Here is an 18,503-nt window from a genome sequence, read left to right as displayed (position 1 = left end):
ATTCTAGAAACTGATTTCTATTTGAAAAAAATGTCATTCAAAAGTTGAATAGATTAACCACTTCTAATTGCACAGAAAATTCAAAATAAATAAACACATAGTTCCAGATTCACGTAGAAAAGAAATAGAACTATTGAATCAATTTTTCGGACCGGAAAACCAGGTTTTCGGATAAACCGTGGTTGAAATTACCAGTCGGCGGTCACACCCCCTATTCCACATTAAGTGTACTTACTGCAGAGTCTCTTTAATGTACACATTAATTGTTCTTATATACGGAATATTAAAGTTGGACCCAATTTTTCTAAAATAATGGTATATACCAATGGATGAATCCGTGAGGTTTAATGGGCCAAAGCAAACAATTTCTTGCTTGAAAGCCACAACTTCTCCATTTCTCTCTTCTTCTTTTTTTCCCCTAAAAAGGGCCAAATATATCAATATACTATTAAAAATAGTTTAAATATACTTTTTGTTTGAGTGTTCGTTCAATTATGCCCCTCCTGTTGTACTAAAATCGGAAGGGCATAATTGAACGAATACTCAAATGAAGGATGTATTTAAACCATTTCGCATAGTACATATATATATTTGCCCTTTTTAAAAAAAATATTAAACATATGTATAGGAACTTTAGAATTCAATGTCTTTGAGTGTTAGGAGGGGAAGTTCTTACATAAAATGAAGCTAGATTTCTTTTAGGATATTTTCCAGCTCTACACTGAATCTTTATTATTTATGTAGCTGAACAACGAAGAATGTACGATAAATAAAATTAGATTGCCTCAGATAAAGAATTACTTTTCATTCCTTGAACGGATACTCAAATGGAGGTATATTTAAACTATTTTCGACATTACAAAGATATATTTGCCTTTTTAGATTTTTTTTTTTTTTTTTAAAAAAAGTTTTAGTATTAAACATATGTATAGGAACTGTTGAGTACAATTTGTCTTCGAGTTTAGGAGGGGGAAGTTCTTAGTTAAAATGCAGCTAGATTTCTTTTAGGATATTGTTCGGCTCACTGGATCTTTATAATTTACGTAGCTGAACACTGAAGAATGTATGATAAATAAAATTAGTTTGCCTCAAATAAAGAATTACTGTTAATGCATTTTTTCAGAAAGGATGTTGGACCAATTAATAGTAGTAAATTCTGCAAGTTGATGTACAGATTTAGTGCTTGGCTTAGTATGACTTATAGCCTATTTTGCCAAGTTTTTTTTGTTGGGCTAAAAATATATATATCTATTTTTTGCCAAAAGTGTTTTTTTTTCAAAAATTGAGGTGTTTGGCCAAATATTTAGAAGGAAAAAAATGCTTTTGAGGAGAAACAGAAACAATTTTTGAGAACAAAAAAAAAATAGTTTCTCTCTAAAAATACTTTTGAGAAAAATATACTTAGAAGCAGATTTTAAAAGCTTAGCCAAACACTAATTACTGCTCAAAAGTACTTTTCAAATTAATTATCCAAACATAAATTGCTTCTTACAAAAATACTTTTTTGAGAAGTACTTTGGAAAATGCATTTCTCAAAATAAGTTGATTTTAAAAGCTTGGCCAAACAGGCTATTATTGTCTGGCTTTCAGTTGTAAATTGCAACTTTCCCCTGTTCTCCACTGGATTTGTCAAACAATACAAGTGAATCTCAAAGAAGAAGACACTTACTTCACTTAGAATTTTCAAAGAGATGTAAATCGTTGATCCCATGGTATTTGTACAGTATCTATGAACTAGACAGAATTATTTCCACCATAAATAGATGGAACAACTGTATGAACGTTCTATCTGTGCAGTTTCTTGTCCACTATTATTGATTGTTATGTGTTGTATCTTTGTAGTTGCTGAATATAGTCTGGGTTTGTGGTGTCGAATCTCTGGCTTTGTGGATTTTCTGCATAAGCAACATATTACGGAGAAATGCTAGCTTGTGCTGGTGCCATAGTCACCCTAGTCTGTAATAGTTTCATGGAAACATGGAATTAGATTCAAAGGAGAATTTCCTTAATGTAAAACATGAACTCTCGAGTTTCCAACTTAAAAATGCACTTGTACATTTTGTTCTAGGGACATGCATTTTAGTGTATAATCATTGTGTTTTAGGCATATCAAAGTTGTACATCACACGTTGGATATTTTTTTTAAAAAAAAGTACTGCTTTTGTTTTCGTTTAGAAATTTGGCCTCAAATGGAATCAAAGTTCAATACCATTGATAAACATCACAAATAGCTAGGTAAGTCACAGGTTATAATTCTTTACCATGAGATATCCGATCAAGAATGCATATATTGACAGTTCCGTTGCATAACTCTTGTGGATTATAAATGCCCAGGAGCCTCCTAGTAGCGTGCAAATCGCTCCTCCTGCCACTCCATAGAAAAAACAAACTGAACTAGTTAGATCAGAATTAATCAGCTGTTCTATCCCAACTCTTCTAAATATCTCCCAAGAATCCACGGATGCCTGCACAATCCCTTTATTGTACACTCCTACATGTACGAAACCCCATCTATAGCCATATATTACAAGACACGACGCTATTCCAGAAGAGCAACCGGTGCACGAGGACATGAACTCATCCACATCTCCTGAAACCAAACTGATGGCTCGGGCTGAACCTCGAACGATGGTAACAACAGGTACTAGTATTGAGCCAACACAAATGCTGCCGATTGAATGCCTGATTGTGCTTAGGAAGATTGTCTTGGAATCAAGCCCTATTCCAATTGAAAATTGCACATATTTTATGTGTGATACTGTTACTTGCTGTATGTTCTTAATTACTTGCATAGTCCACACGAGGCTTAATATGATCAGAAAAATGAATAGGTTGTCAAGCCAAGATTTCTCAGCTGTAGCTCCTCCAATGCCTGATATCAGTAAAGATGAATACAGAACACACATGACAACTGAAAGGAGTGTCATGGCAGTGGCGTGTGGAGGAGGGAAGGCAATAGCAATTGATACTACTCGAATAGCATGCTCGATTCTGTGATTGACCCAACACGAATAGAGGGATTGAATGACAGCAGATATAGGACAAGCGATACCCAGGACCAAACTTCCCACTGTGCCTATGGAGATGAGCAAAACACCAACTGCACAATTGAGAAAAGGGCTAAGCCAAAATGCAGCTCGGATAGCTCTTGACGGCTGGCTGAAAAGGAATGCCTGAAAGGTAAAGCTGATAATTCCAGCACAAGCTGTTGAAGCAAGTATTGGCAGGTACCATTTCTTTGGCTGGAAATGATGTGTGTTTTCAGCACAAATGATTCCTCGAACAGTTAAAAAGATCGCCAGAACGGAAGTGAGGAAGATGTGCACAACGAAAATATATTGGAAAAAAAGCCCCTTTGTGTCCTCATGGCATACTATAACTTGCTTAACCTGTTCTTGGAATTGAAAAATAAAATAAAATGTCAAATTGAAGCAACTGCTAACCAAGATAACTTGACAAGGGAAATCAAGAAACAGAACAACCAAGAAATGGAGTTTAATTTTTGGGAAAATGGTATTGTTAAAGAAGAAAGATGAGAAGATTCAAGTATTGCCAAGTTAGAGACCTTAATTCTTGATCCAAGCCTCAGTTTTTAGTCTTGGCTACTGAATTGCTTGGAAAATGAAAAATAAAATTTGGAACAATCTGTGGCTCCGTGTTGTTCTCTTATTGATATGCTGGGAGAACTAATACAGTAATCTGCAGAAATTTTTTCTTTTTTATACAAATTTTTGGCTTCTTTCATTTGCTTGGCACTCACGATTTTGGTAGAAGAGGATCACAAGATTTTTCAAATTTTTAATTTTATTTCAATTTGGGATCCTCTTGAAGCCATAATTATAAACACTAGTTCCCGTGTGAATTGTCACAAAATGTTTCAGAATAATATACTAAAAACTATTTATAATGAAATTACAAAAATATTGTAAATTTTCTGACAAGAGAAGTTAAATATTCAGTATCTACTATTTATTTACATAACCCCTTTTCTACCTTTCTATATATATTTTAGATAATGGCATGTAGCTAGTTTGGGTATTATGAAAATGCAAAAATCTTATGTTAATACTATTAAAATTAAACTCATTATTTTGATTTTTAAGTTCAAAATAAGTAATAAGTTGTTATTTTTGGTGAATACTTAGAATCTCAAAATGCATAAATTAATAATCACCATATTTGTATCGCGCCTCCCGAGTCCAGCATAACACCCCGGTTGTATAAATATGTACATACAAGGAATTTCTAGAAAAAAATATATGAAAATCATTATTGACTTTATTTCGTCTTCTAATCCCCATATTATAATTTTAATATAACTTGCTCACAAGCCAAACTAAATAAATTGCATCCGTTCACACTACAGACATACAACCCTTATTTAGTACAAAGTTTGTCAGAGGAAAAAACTTATCTTCTACAGAATCAACGCATAGTTATAGAAGCAAATTTAGAAGGTCACAAATTTTGCAGTAGCTTTAACTCACTCAACTTCTTGGAAGGTACATCTTTCAGCCCTTTGTAGGTTTTTCTTCTAACAGTAATATATTTCTTTCACTTTTAAAAAAATAATGAAAAATCAAGCAATTATATCAAATATTTACCAAAGTGGCTAATAAGAGCTACCAACAGAATCTAGGAAATAACCCGCAAAAAGCCATGCATAAAACTCACAATCACAGGTAGAGGCGAAGCCAGAATTTAAACCTTATGGCTTCGGGATTCTAGCCCGTTTATGCTATTGGGTTCTAAATTAATAATTTATACATATTCAATGGATATCTTAAAGCAAATACATGATTTGGATAAAAGTTACTGGGTTCGGTCGAACCCGCAAGACCTATGCTAGCTCCGCCCCTTATCACATGCACTGTCTTGTTGTAGCAACTTGTCGAAGATCGATTAAGCTATAAAATTCATAAGATATTATTGTTAGAATATACTATAAACCATGCGTATTGTTATAGTATTCTTTATGAACAATTATTTATTTACTTGTTTAAATTCAATAAAGTTTCATTTTAAATAGATCATGTGTTGGTTTGTGCGTCCATTGCTTACATAGTAGATGATTTAGTGTATAAAGTTTAGCTTATACACGGAAGATTAAATCATCGGTTCTTGTAAGACATAAAAGTTAATGTTCACAATCTAATGATGGAATTGGACAAATCATCGGAATGATTGTAGCACAAGATTTAATATAATTTATCTTGATTATGGGAATGGTTTAATTCCAACTTCTTGTGCTAGTATATTTTGTATGTATTGAACGGATCAAGTAGAGATGAGTATTTTATACTGACTTTATAAAATAATTTCTCTAATCCATTTAATGTACTTATACTCTTAATCCTGATATAATTATTATTAGCTGTGTATGTCACTTGTTGTTTTGATTTATTGAAAGACGAGATTCTTTCGTGAGTCAATAAGCCTGGTAAATTGGATAACAATGATATACATTGGCAAAGTAATAATTAGTTGATGGAATCCATGTCTCGATTTTGAGATTGATGATACTCCTTTATGAAAGCTTATAAGTTTTCATGTATAAACCCGGCTGGTGGATTTTGTATCCGACACATGAAATAAGTTAAGTGTAAGTCTAAAGGAAGTAATCAATAAATTAAATAGTCAGTAATTTAATTTGATTGATTAGTATCTGAATCTTAACATGGGGAGTTAAATAAGGTTTTATGGAAGAATTTCGAAATTGAACTAAGGAGTGCAATTACGAATTTTTAGTGGAATAATTCGTAATTTATTATGATGGAAATTAATTTCAGAATTTCGAAATTAATATCATAATAGGAAGCCTTGTTAATTAAATTCCGTGGTCCCTACTGTGCCTAAATAATAGAAAATAGTGAAAATTGTTACTTAGTAGGAAAGAAAATATGGAAACCGTCCCTTAGTGGGAGAAGGAAACTTAACAGGTTTTGAAAACGGTTTTGACCTAAAAACGCAGCTATATATATGGATATAAGGGCTGGACGTTTGGGGCATGATTCGGACTGCGGTTTCTACTAGAATTTTGCCCACCCAAAATTCTCTATTTTCGGTTATTGTTTGGGTAATACGGTAGAAGACTGTAGAAATCTGCTGGTATGTGGTATCAACTGAGGAACTGGAGAACGACATAGATTTGTTGTGTTTACGCTTCGAAGAGGTAACTCTAAAATCTCCATACGTGCTAGTTGTTTAGATTACACGTGAATAAGATTCTGCTATTGCTTCCGCTGTGGTATATATTCAAACAATTACAGGCAAAGAAACCAACATATATTATGAAAGAAAAAGGACCATGTGATAAATATTGTTTTTTCGCATTTTTTTAATAGATGTATTGATGAAACAAAAATAGATCAATAAAGACATAAGTTATAAATTACAGTAATTTGCTAAGGAAAAACGGTACAGAAACTTGCACATATCTAAGAGACATTAGGCTAGATGCAATGGAGACTAATGCTATCACCATCTCGACTTCTCTTTCCAAGGAAATCATCCAAAACCCTCTCTTTGGTTACTGGAGATTTGTGTAGTGTTTTTTCCCCCTGTAAAGATGGATCTTAAAAGTAAGAATTTAAGGGGAATTGAATGGAAGAAAGTAATGAGGAAAAAAGGTCTCTCCAACCGTCATTTTATCTCTGAATTTCACCATGTATAGATATTTAATAAATGATTATGGTCCATATATGTATTAAAATATTTTGATTAACTGAATTTAGTGCATTAATTACTCAAAGTACTCTTCAAATTCTTTAGATAGAACTGTACGCTAATGACTTTTCATTTCATCATTTATAATTATTCTATTTATTAGATGGTCAATTTACTATTTGGTAGTTTTAAAATATTGTAGAAATAGTGTTTGGATGGGGTAATTATGTTGATCTACTTTTGAAGGGTATTTTCGTAATCTAACTTTCAACTTTGGGGCTTCCCACTTTTATAATAATAATATAATAAAATAATATGATGATGATGATATGATATGATGACTTGTAATAATATATGATGATGATATGCTTTATTTATATTTATGTGAGACCACAAATCATAATGTCCCTTTTGCCGGGGCGCTACATTTTTAAATGAATTTAGGTGGCTCCATAGCGGATAGTGCCGATCGCCTTTAGCGGAGTATCCTCCTCACATAGTCTTGGTGAGCCCCTTTCTCCTCCAAGGGGTTATATTGCACATCTTTTGTTGTGGACTTCCACTTTTGAGGTATAACCGGGACCTTGTTGCCGGCGTTGTCATAATTGTCTTTTGTATCCTTAGAGGCTCCGTAGACGTTTGTGTGGGTTATATATGGGTATTGGATGGGTCTATGAACTAAATTGTAATCTCAAACTCTTGTTTCTCTAAATTGTGACTGCATGTAATCTTGGAACTTAACTATGGTTTAAGGTTGTAATATGAAATGATCTATCAATGTTAAATGTACAATCTTTCCTATTGTCTAAGTAAACGAAAGCATGGTTCCCTTAATCATATTGAGTTGGGGAGAAAGTGTTAAAAAGGCTTGCTCAGTTGGGATCACTCGATTGAGCGCCGGTCGCGCCTCCCGAGGTTGGGGCATGACATACCTGATACCCTTGTGGTTCCCTTATAGTAGTACGAAGTCAATTGGGTACAGCTGGAAAACGACGTGACTGCCTGCACTGTTTCCAGCGGTCACTTGTCCTTTGACGAACCAAGTGCTTACATCATTCAAGTGATGTCATCAATAGTGTATTAACAAGAACATTATAACAGAATATCATTTGAACACTTGAGAATCACTTCAAGCATTCAAGCCTTCTGCAACAGTGAACTTAATTCTCAAGAGCCCGAAGAACAATGTTAAACACTGCTACGGACGAGTTCCTAAATCTAGTATTTTGTTGTCCTTATTTGAGTTGTAACTTTGTCATTGTTCTCATTGTAATTCCTAAATTGCTTAACAAATTTAAGGGGCATGGTGCACCTTTTGAAGAAAAGTGTATTAAGTTGAAGAAGTTGATAAATATCTTAATTTTACTTGTATATTGAGTCAATATTTTCATAGTAAATGGCAATAAGTTATAGTAATTGAATAATTTCTTAATATCAAGAAACTTCCAACAATTGCAAGTTGTTTCAATTTGAAAGTAATTTTCTTCCCTGTATATCCATCAATGATAAGAAGAATTGCTATAATTGGTCAAACAACATAATGTAGGTCTCAATGTGAAAAAATCCACAAAGAAAATATAGGCTAATTGCATTTACTAAAACAGCGGTCAAATTAATCTGTCATTACTTACTGGGCTAACTAAGGTGCATCAACCCTCTTATGATCGAGGATATAATTATTTTCTCCACTAGCTCTCGATGCAGGAAAATAATTTACTTATAATCTCAAATTAAATATTCTATTTCCTCTCTTTTCTTGCTTGTACCATACGTTGCACGTGTGACTATTAGCGATGAATATAAACCATTTTTTAAAATAAGGTACATATCACTGAAAATGTATGTGACTTATAAAATAAAAATTAAAGAAAAAATTGAAGTCCTCGAAAATAAGAGTGATGACATATTTCTTTAATCAAATTAAAGATGCACAATGATGGTGGTGGTTAGGACAATTCCTAACATGCGAATTCAGGATTTAAAGGTTGCGGGTGCCACTACATATTATCCACTAGCCACAAAAATCGAATAGGAAAAATGGATCAATTAAGTTAGTTTTTAATTAATCCAATTAGGTTTTTTATTCACGAATGGCCAAATAAGTTCACTTTTAGTTCTACTTTTTTACACTTGATTTAATTATATTCTAGAATAAAATATAAAAAATAATAGTATTTGATGAAAGCCGCCTCCAATGAAAAAAAAAATTCTCAAGGAGTATCTTAATTATTATATATTCTTGTGTTTGATTTGATTAATTGATTGGGTTAATTTTTTTTGATTTAATTGTCGAGTTATATGACAGTTATTTTCAAAGCAAAAGTTTTAAATTTTTAGTCTATGAGAATCAATTCAAAACCTATATTAGTAAGGATTTTTTTTTTCAAAAGTCAATAAATAATACAACTCAAATTATACTCTAATACATAAATTAGTGTTGTATCATTAAAAAGATATAAGCTACATATTATCTAGAATCATTTAAAATTATGCATCAAACAAAATTGCTCATAAAATAAGGTATAATTTTAGGTAGCAAAATGAAGGCTAATGTAAGAAAATTTTAAAAAGATAAAAGATAGAGAAAGTTAGTATCTCGGACATGAACCTGAACCCGGGAAGCCAAGGAGAGACTTCAGAAGCAACGCAAAGCCACGACACCTAAATGCTACTCCATTCGTTTCAATTTACGTGAACCTATTTCTTTTTTGGTCCGTACCAAAAAGAATAACCCTTTTCCTTATTTGGAAACAATTTAACTTTATGCAATGATTTATAGCCACACAAAATATATGTGTCTCATTTTACACCACAAGTTCAAAAGTCTTCTCTCTTTTCTTAAACTCCGTGGCCAGTCAAATGGATTCACATAAATTGAAACGGAGGGAGTATTTGCATAATCTGGGTGCCACTTTAAATATATGACCTTTTTTTTTCATAGATATCAACTTACTAAGATTTTTTGCCGAAGCGTGCGGATGGCGTGCCACCCCGACCCTCTAAGGTAGATCCGCCCCTGCGGCTAACCAATATATAGAACAAACAAAAGCATTATACAGAGTCCATTATCAAATGAATTCTTATATACATTTGTGCCAAAAGAGGACGAATTACCTAAGTGGGTTTCTCCATTGCAAGCTTTGACCGACATCGGCTACTACTTCATGCTACACAAAAAAGTGTAAGCAGTCCAAAATCTATACTCAACTTATCTAATAGCATTATTAACTTGAAAGACATTCCTCTTTCGCCTAAATCTGAAGTTGAACAATCATCCTGCTCCTGCTTCATTAAAGCTCTACCCTGATTAGGCAAAGTTATAGTCTCATTGAAGACAGATTGACTCTTGTTACTTTCACCATATTTGCCAACTGATCTGCAATTTTATTGATTCCCTGAAGATAAGAGTAAAACGAAAAATTTGTCTTTTGAGGTAAGATCTCTGATTTCCTCCATGATCATCATAATCTTGCAACATTGCCTTGGCTAACTCACTAACTCAACAAAGAAATAAGTGTTCCTAGTCTTAAGAGTGCCATTTTTTGGATTAACTGACTTGCATGTTCCTAGTCAAATGTAAATATCATAAAAATATGAGAAAATGACACAAATTTACAAGAAATACATCTTCTTACTAAGACTGCAACAGAAAACAAAGCAAAAATACGGTATAAAAGTGTTGGTAAGAATTTAAAATTTGGATCCGACATTGAAAAATGTCTATACTGTTGAACAAAGTAAAAGCAAACAATTAGAGAGAGTTCCCTAAAAAACAAAAGATTCTACACTCCACTTAATCTACAAAATATATCTAAAATTAAGAGTCGAACGAAATAACAAAATTCTAAACAGAGAATGAACAATGGACTTTAGTAAATGGAAAAACATGTGGTAAGTAAGGCGCAAAAATGATCAAAACATTGTTCATGTCCACGTCAAACAAATTATATCGAAGAAATTTTTTGGTTATGCCTGTTGAAGTTTGGCAAAATGCCAAAGTCCCACATTGGTTGGGAGTTAAGTTTGGGGGGGATTTTTCCCCTATAAAAGAAGGCCTAATGTTTAGGATTGAAACACACCTCTCATTTGCCTTCTCATCTGTTTAAGGCATTTGTATCTTCTCTCTTTAGTATTATTTCACTTGTATTTTTGGAGTGGAATAAAATATTTGGTTGTGTCCGAGGAGTAGGCAAAATTAGCCGAACCTCGTAAATTCTGGTGTTCCCTTTATTATTGCTTTATTGTCTTATTTATTATTTGGTGGTTGTCATAATTTTTGGTATAGTAGTTGTGACTTATTCACACTCTATACATTTGGCTTCCGCAACAATTGGTATCAGAGCCAAGGTACTGTCTAAGTATGCTCTGTGGTTGCAGCATAGTCTGATCTTCCACATCAGAAAAGATTTATCTTGGTAACTGAGTCAAGGTTCTGTCTGAGTATGCTCTGTGGTTGCAGCTTAGTCTGATCTTCCACACCAGAAAGGAAATAATCTTGATTTGTGTCGTCAGCTATTAAATAATATTTGTGTCAAAGATGGGAGACAATAAACAAGAAGAATCTACATCAAGTGTCAACAATACGTCATCATTGGCATCTTCGCTTATGACAAGAATTGTGTCAAATGCGAAATTTGCGGTCGAAATATTTGACGGGTCCAGACATTTTGGGATGTGGCAAGGCGAGGTTCTAGATGTCCTTTTTCAACAAGGGCTAGATCTGGCCATTGAAGAAAAGAAACCAGATGTTATTGGAGAAGAAGCTTTGGAGAATTATCAACCGTGTTGCTTGCGGTACCATTCGATCCTACCTTGCTAGAGAGCAGAAATATCCATACACAAAGGAAACTTCTGCAAGTAAATTATGGAAAGCACTGGAGGATAAATTTTTGAAGAAAAACAGTCAAAATAAATTGTACATGAAGAAGAGACTGTTTCACTTCACCTATGTTCCTGGTACCACGATGAATGAACATATCACCAGTTTCAATAAGTTGGTTACAGATTTGCAAAATATGGATACAACTTATGATGATGGTGACTTGGCCTTGATGTTGTTGGCGTCACTTCCTGATGAGTACGAGCACCTTGAAACTACTCTACTCCATGGAAATGACGAAGTTTCTCTCAGAGAAGTTTGTTCGGCTTTGTACAGCTATGAACAAAGAAAGCGAGAAAAACAGAAGGGCGGAGAAGGAGAAGCACTATTTGTGAGGGGTCGTCCTCAAAATCAAACGAGGACAAAGAAGGGAAGATCCAAGTCAAGATCCAGATCCAGCAAAGATGAATGTGCCTTTTGTCGAGAAAAAGGGCACTGGAAGAAAGACTGTCCGAAGTTGAAGAATAAGGCCAAACATAACAATGGAAAGGCCATTATGGATTCAAATGTAGCTGATTGTGATGATTCAGACTTCTCATTAGTTACAACAGAGTCATCAACATCATCAGACATATGGTTGATGGACTCGGCTTGTAGCTATCATATGTGTCCCAATAGGGACTGGTTCATGGAATTTCAAGAAGGAGAATATGGAGTCATCCACACAGCGGATAACAGCCCTCTTACCTCATATGGCATTGGTTCAATACGATTAAGGAACCATGATGGAATGATCAGAACATTGATAGATGTTCGATATGTACCGGATTTGAAGAAGAATCTCATCTCTGTGGGAGCCCTAGAATCAAAAGGGTTCAAAATCATTGCAGAAAATGGAGTGATGAGAGTATGCTCCGGTGCACTAGTGGTAATGAAGGCTAATCGGAAGAATAATAATATGTACCGCTATCGTGGCAGTACAGTTATTGGGACAGCGACAGTAACATCCAGTGACGACAAAGAGGCAGAAGCAACCAAGCTATGGCACATGCGCTTGGGACATGCTGGAGGAAAATCCTTGAAAACTCTATCAGATCAAGGATTGTTAAAAGGAGTAAAGGCTTGCAACTTGGAGTTTTGTGAGCATTGTGTCAAAGGGAAACAGACAAGGGTTAAATTTGGTACAGTGATCCATAATACTAAAGGCATTTTGGATTATGTACACTCTGATGTTTGGGGTCCTTCCAAAACACCTTCATTGGGTGGGAAGCACTATTTTGTAACCTTTGTTGATGATTTTTCTCGAAGAGTGTGGGTGTATACAATGAAAAACAAAGATGAAGTGCTGGGAATTTTTCTCAAATGGAAGACGATGGTGGAGAATCAAACAGGCAGGAGGATCAAGTGTATTCGCACAGACAATGGAGGTGAATACAAAAATGATCATTTCAATAAGGTCTGTGAAAATGATGGCATCGTCCGACACTTCACTGTTAGACATACACCACAACAGAATGGAGTGGCAGAACGTATGAACCGGACCTTGCTGGAGAAGGTACGGTGTATGTTGTCCAATGCTGGCTTGGGCAAAGAATTTTGGGCTGAGGCAATTACATATGCATGTCACCTCATTAATCGTCTACCATCTGTTGCTATTGATGGCAAAACACCATTTGAAAAATGGTACGGAAAACCTGCTGTAGATTATAACTCTTTGCACGTGTTTGGCTCAACTGCATATTATCATGTGACGGAGTCAAAATTGGATCCAAGGGCAAAGAAGGCTATTTTTATGGGAATTACTTCTGGAGTCAAAGGATATCGCTTATGGTGCCCTATGACAAAGAAAGTAATATTCAGCAGAGATGTTACCTTTGATGAATTTGCTATGGTAAATAAGGTAACAGAAGATACCAAACAAAATGAAGGTGCTTCTAAGCAGGTGGAGTTTGAGGGAAAATTTATTTTTCCTACACAAGAAGCAGAGGAGGAAACAAATGAAGATTACCCTCTGGAAGGAGAGCCAGTAGAGGAGATTCCAACTCAAGAATCTCAACAACAACTTGAATCAATAGCAACCAGCAGGCCAAAAAGAACAATAACGAAACCTGTTCGTCTCATAGAGACGGTTGCTTGTGCAACCTCAATTGTAGCTGATGATGTTCCTACTACTTATAAAGACGCTGTCCAAAGTTCAGAAGAAGATAAGTGGAGGATTGCCATGAATGATGAAATACAGTCCATTCATCAGAATCATACATGGAGATTGGCCAATCTCCCGAAGGGAAAGAAAGCAATTGGGTGCAAATGGGTATTTGCAAAGAAGGAAGGATTTCCTAACCAAGTAGATGTTCGCTACAAAGCAAGATTGGTGGCCAAAGGATATGCTCAAAAGGAGGGAATTGATTACAATGAAGTGTTTTCTCCAGTTGTAAAACATTCCTCCATTAGAATTATGTTGGCTTTGGTAGCACAATTGGATTTGGAACTAGTTCAGATGGATGTAAAAACTGCGTTTTTACATGGAAACTTGGAGGAGGAAATCTACATGACTCAGCCAGAAGGATTCAAAGTTGCTGGAAAAGAAAATATGGTGTGCAAACTTGAAAAATCGTTGTACGGATTGAAACAATCTTCTAGACAATGGTACAAGCGATTTGACGAGTTTATGTTGCGGCAAGGGTACAAGAGAAGCAAATACGATCATTGTGTGTATTTGCACAAGCTTAAAGATGGTTCCTTTGTATATCTTCTCCTATATGTTGATGATATGTTGATAGCTTCCAAGAATTCGGAAGAAATTGATAAGTTGAAGATTCAACTGAAGAAGGAGTTCGAGATGAAGGATTTGGGTGAGGCAAAGAAAATTCTTGGCATGGAGATAATTAGAGATAGACGTTCAAAGAAACTCTGTTTATCTCAAAAGGAATATTTGAAGAGAGTACTTCAACGTTTTGGCATAGATGACAAGACTAAGCCAGTTAGTACTCCACTTGCTTCCCATTTTAAGCTAAGTACTACTATGTCGCCAATGGATGAAGCTGAACGAGAGTATATGTCAAAGGTACCATACGCAAATGCTGTTGGTAGCTTGATGTATGCAATGGTTTGCACAAGGCCTGACATTTCACAAGCTGTTGGAGTTATTAGCAGATATATGCACAATCCAGGGAAGGAGCATTGGCAAGCTGTGAAGAGGATTCTACGGTATATTCATAATACTGTAGATGTCGGGTTAGTTTTTGAGCAGGAAGACAATCAGTTTGTAGTTGGATATTGTGACTCAGATTTTGCGGGTGATATGGACAAACGAAGATCAACTACTGGTTATGTGTTTACTTTTGCAAAGGCACCAGTTAGTTGGAAGTCTACTTTGCAGTCAACAGTTGCTTTGTCTACAACAGAGGCAGAGTACATGGCTATTACAGATGCTGTGAAAGAGGCAATTTGGCTTCAAGGATTGCTAAAGGAGCTTGGTGTTGAACAAAAAGGTATCACAATTTTTTGTGATAGTCAAAGTGCTATTCAATTAGCGAAGAACCAAGTTTATCATGCAAGGACGAAGCACATTGATGTTCGGTATCATTTCGTACGAGAAATCATAGAAGAAGGTGGAGTCACGGTGAAGAAAATTCATACTACAGAGAATCCTGCTGATATGCTGACAAAGGTGGTGACTGCGGTCAAGTTTCAACATTGTTTGGATTTGATCAACATTGTTGAACACTGAAGATTGAAGATGAAGACACAACCAAAATTTGTTATTGAGAGAGAATTGAAAATGTGGAATTTTGCCAAGGTGGAGATTTGTTGAAGTTTGGCAAAATGCCAAAGTCCCACATTGGTTGGGAGTTAAGTTTGGGGGGATTTTTCCCCTATAAAAGAAGGCCTAATGTTTAGGATTGAAACACACATCTCATTTGCCTTCTCATCTGTTTAAGGCATTTGTATCTTCTCTCTTTAGTATTATTTCACTTGTATTTTTGGAGTGGAATAAAATATTTGGTTGTGTCCGAGGAGTAGGCAAAATTAGCCGAACCTCGTAAATTCTGGTGTTCCCTTTATTATTGCTTTATTGTCTTATTTATTATTTGGTGGTTGTCATAATTTTTGGTATAGTAGTTGTGACTTATTCACACTCTATACATTTGGCTTCCGCAACAATGCCCTCTAAACCTTACCTATGAAGATGTTGCTAAGCCAGTCAACTCCTCATAATCTCTTCCATGTTTTGGAAGAATGTCTCTAAAAAATTAAATTTTGTCCTGACCAATAACATCACCTGATCATACATATAGTGGATCGTATGTTCTTGTATGCCACTGTCTACACCATAAACCCAGTGGTTAAATTAAAAAATCTTTGTCCTCCATTGGTGTGGTAATAATCTCGTTACATTTAAATAAATAAATAAAGATCTACAGTCCTCCATTCGGGTATGGGAAATATTATAGTTTTAGAAATGTATTTATGTTTATTTAATAACTAGTTTCTCGATACGTGCATTGCACGTGTAATCCATATCAATAAGTATAATTTTTTTAAAATAATATTAAAATATATGAGACGTGTAACATGAAATTTGAACACAAAAATAATTAGATGTCGTAAGTAACTATATTTTAACAACTATATTTAGTTACGTTGATATGTTGAATGAAATTAATTTTGATGTTACTGGTACAGTAATAGCTCAACTAATACTTCCTTTTTAGACGACGTTGTTAGTGTATATTTAATTCTGACGTTTCGATTAATATGTTATGACAAAAACTCTTGGCATTTATATAATTTCTAATTCACTCTATGTACATGAATTTAACATATTACCCTGTGTGAATTATTAAAAAAAGTTGTCAATAAGAAATAAATTTACAAGTGCCTACAACATTAACAAAAATAGAATCAAATAAAATTTAATATTATTCCTTCAAGATCATATAACGATTGACTAATCTTCCAGATTTAATGATGTTTTCTAAAGCATCAAAATCACTCAATAATACTCCATTATTTCTACAAAGAATAATATTGAGCAAAATAATGTCCCAAAAGATAAGTACCAATAAGAGATGTATATAAAAAATATTAATATCGCCAAGAAAAACTAAAAAGAAAAATTCTTATGCGCATTAATCGTGCAATTATGATAAATTTTTCTTGTAACTCCCACACATTCTAATACCATCTTCACATAAATTTATAAATAATTGTATATTCAGTCTTTTATGTTATTTCAGAATATGTAAAGATGGTTTTAAAATATACGATTAATAAAATTGAAGTATCCACTTCTCAAATCTTCATTTTCAAAATAGTTTTCTTTAATCTAGAAATAAAAACCTCGATAGATATAAATTAATTTCTACACACATATATACCTCTTTGCAACAAATTATATTTCAATACAGATTTGATCACATATTTATGATTTTCTTCTACCAAATGCCCATCATTCTAAAAAAACAAAAAAGCTAGTAAAAATCAAGGAATAAAATAACGAAAAGCAAAAGTTAGGGAGAAAAGATGACCATACAAGCACAAATCTTGAACAAAGAAAAAAGAGTTTGATATAATAAACAATAATTGGAAAATAGCCTTAAACACATAAAGCACTTATCTTATTTCAAGTAAAATACAAGTATATACAGAATCCGAACATTAAGTATGCAAATTAATCATATTACATATGCATTTGACGCCAACATCACGTCTTCCCAAGAGTGAAGGAATAAAAGAGGGTAGTATAATATACATCTTCTGAATACTTATCGGAAGTAACAAAAGGAGAAAAGGAACTTGTTAAAAATGCAATTGTAATACTTTCCTCTATTATTTCTTACGATGGTGTTATATATATAAGCTGATTGTTCATCACAATTCACTGGTTTATCTTTATTTTCTTCTGCATATAAGAGAAATGATTATCAATTTAATTTGGCAACTCATAACTGTTAAAACGAAATAGGTCATTCGTTTAGGTAGCTAAGGTAGGAGATGAAAAGACATCATAGACTCTTTATGACTCCATTCACCGTAGCAATAATTTACATTTGGTAACATGATTCCAATTTGCTATGTTCACCGTCACTTAGTTTTAATAATTTTCAATAGCGAAGGACAAATTGGTCAATTAATTTTTGATGGTTTAACTTGGAGCCTCATACTTATAATATAGTATGATATGATGAAATGCTTTATTTATATTTATGTGATACCACAAATCATCATATCATATTATATTATAAGTGTGAAGCCTCAAGTCAAAAGCTGAAAGACCGAAATAATCTTATAAAGTTGAATGACTATAAAACCCATTGAAAAATAAATATATTACCTTCTCTCTTTGTTGTTAAAGAAAATAAATACACTAAATCCATTGAATATTTAATACATGGACCATATTCATACATATTGAAACACAACGGATGAATTTTGTTCCTCATTCCCTTTCTTCCGTTTAATTGCAGTTAAGTTCTTACATAAAGTTTAAGTTATAATCTTTTCAACTTACTTGTCTTTCTCCTATTTAAGAACAATCTTTACAAAAATTTTACATAAGTCTTCACTTACAAATTGAAGAGAGATTTTGGTAATTGTCGTGGAAAGAGAAGTTGAGACGAATGACGATAGCGGCATTAGTCCTCACTGCATCACTTTGAAACTTCTTCTCTACACTCTCAGAAAGATGGCATATGTAGCAATCCTCAGGTTAAGGAGCCACAAAAGCATATTCACAAGAATATGATCACTCTTTCATCCTAGAATGTTAAGAATCTGGAATTGAGGTTGAGGTTACTATTAGATTCATTTTCTCCCTTTAGATAGATTAATTACTCTTTAACTAGATGATATGGTGGTTTGATTTGGTATGCAGATTTATAGTACTAGCTTTTTGGAATTAATCCTCCAATTTTACTGCAAAGAAAAAGTATTAATTCTGAGTCGCTCTCTGCACTTCAATGTCTTAATTTGTACTTTGCTTATGGTAAACTTTGAGTAGACTTTTGAGTTTTGA

The 18,503-nt window shown here is 34.0% G+C and overlaps 1 protein-coding gene across 1 annotated transcript; it reads right to left on the bottom strand.

Annotated features, from left to right (window-relative positions):
- Nucleotides 1-1,636: 1,636 nt before the first annotated feature.
- Nucleotides 1,637-3,542, bottom strand: LOC107776788 (uncharacterized; the record flags this gene model as incomplete). Its single annotated transcript, XM_016596712.2, has 2 exons — nt 1,637-1,956; nt 2,262-3,542. Coding segments are annotated over 2 exons (1,326 nt in total), but the record flags the coding sequence as incomplete, so codon positions are not given.
- Between the last annotated feature and the right edge of the window lie 14,961 nt (nt 3,543-18,503).

This window comes from Nicotiana tabacum, chromosome 22, assembly GCF_000715075.1.
Source record: "Nicotiana tabacum cultivar K326 chromosome 22, ASM71507v2, whole genome shotgun sequence".
In the NCBI taxonomy this organism is placed as follows: Eukaryota; Viridiplantae; Streptophyta; class Magnoliopsida; order Solanales; family Solanaceae; genus Nicotiana; species Nicotiana tabacum.
The sequence above is the reverse complement of the archived record's forward strand: the minus strand, read 5'-3'. Positions and strand labels throughout refer to the sequence as shown.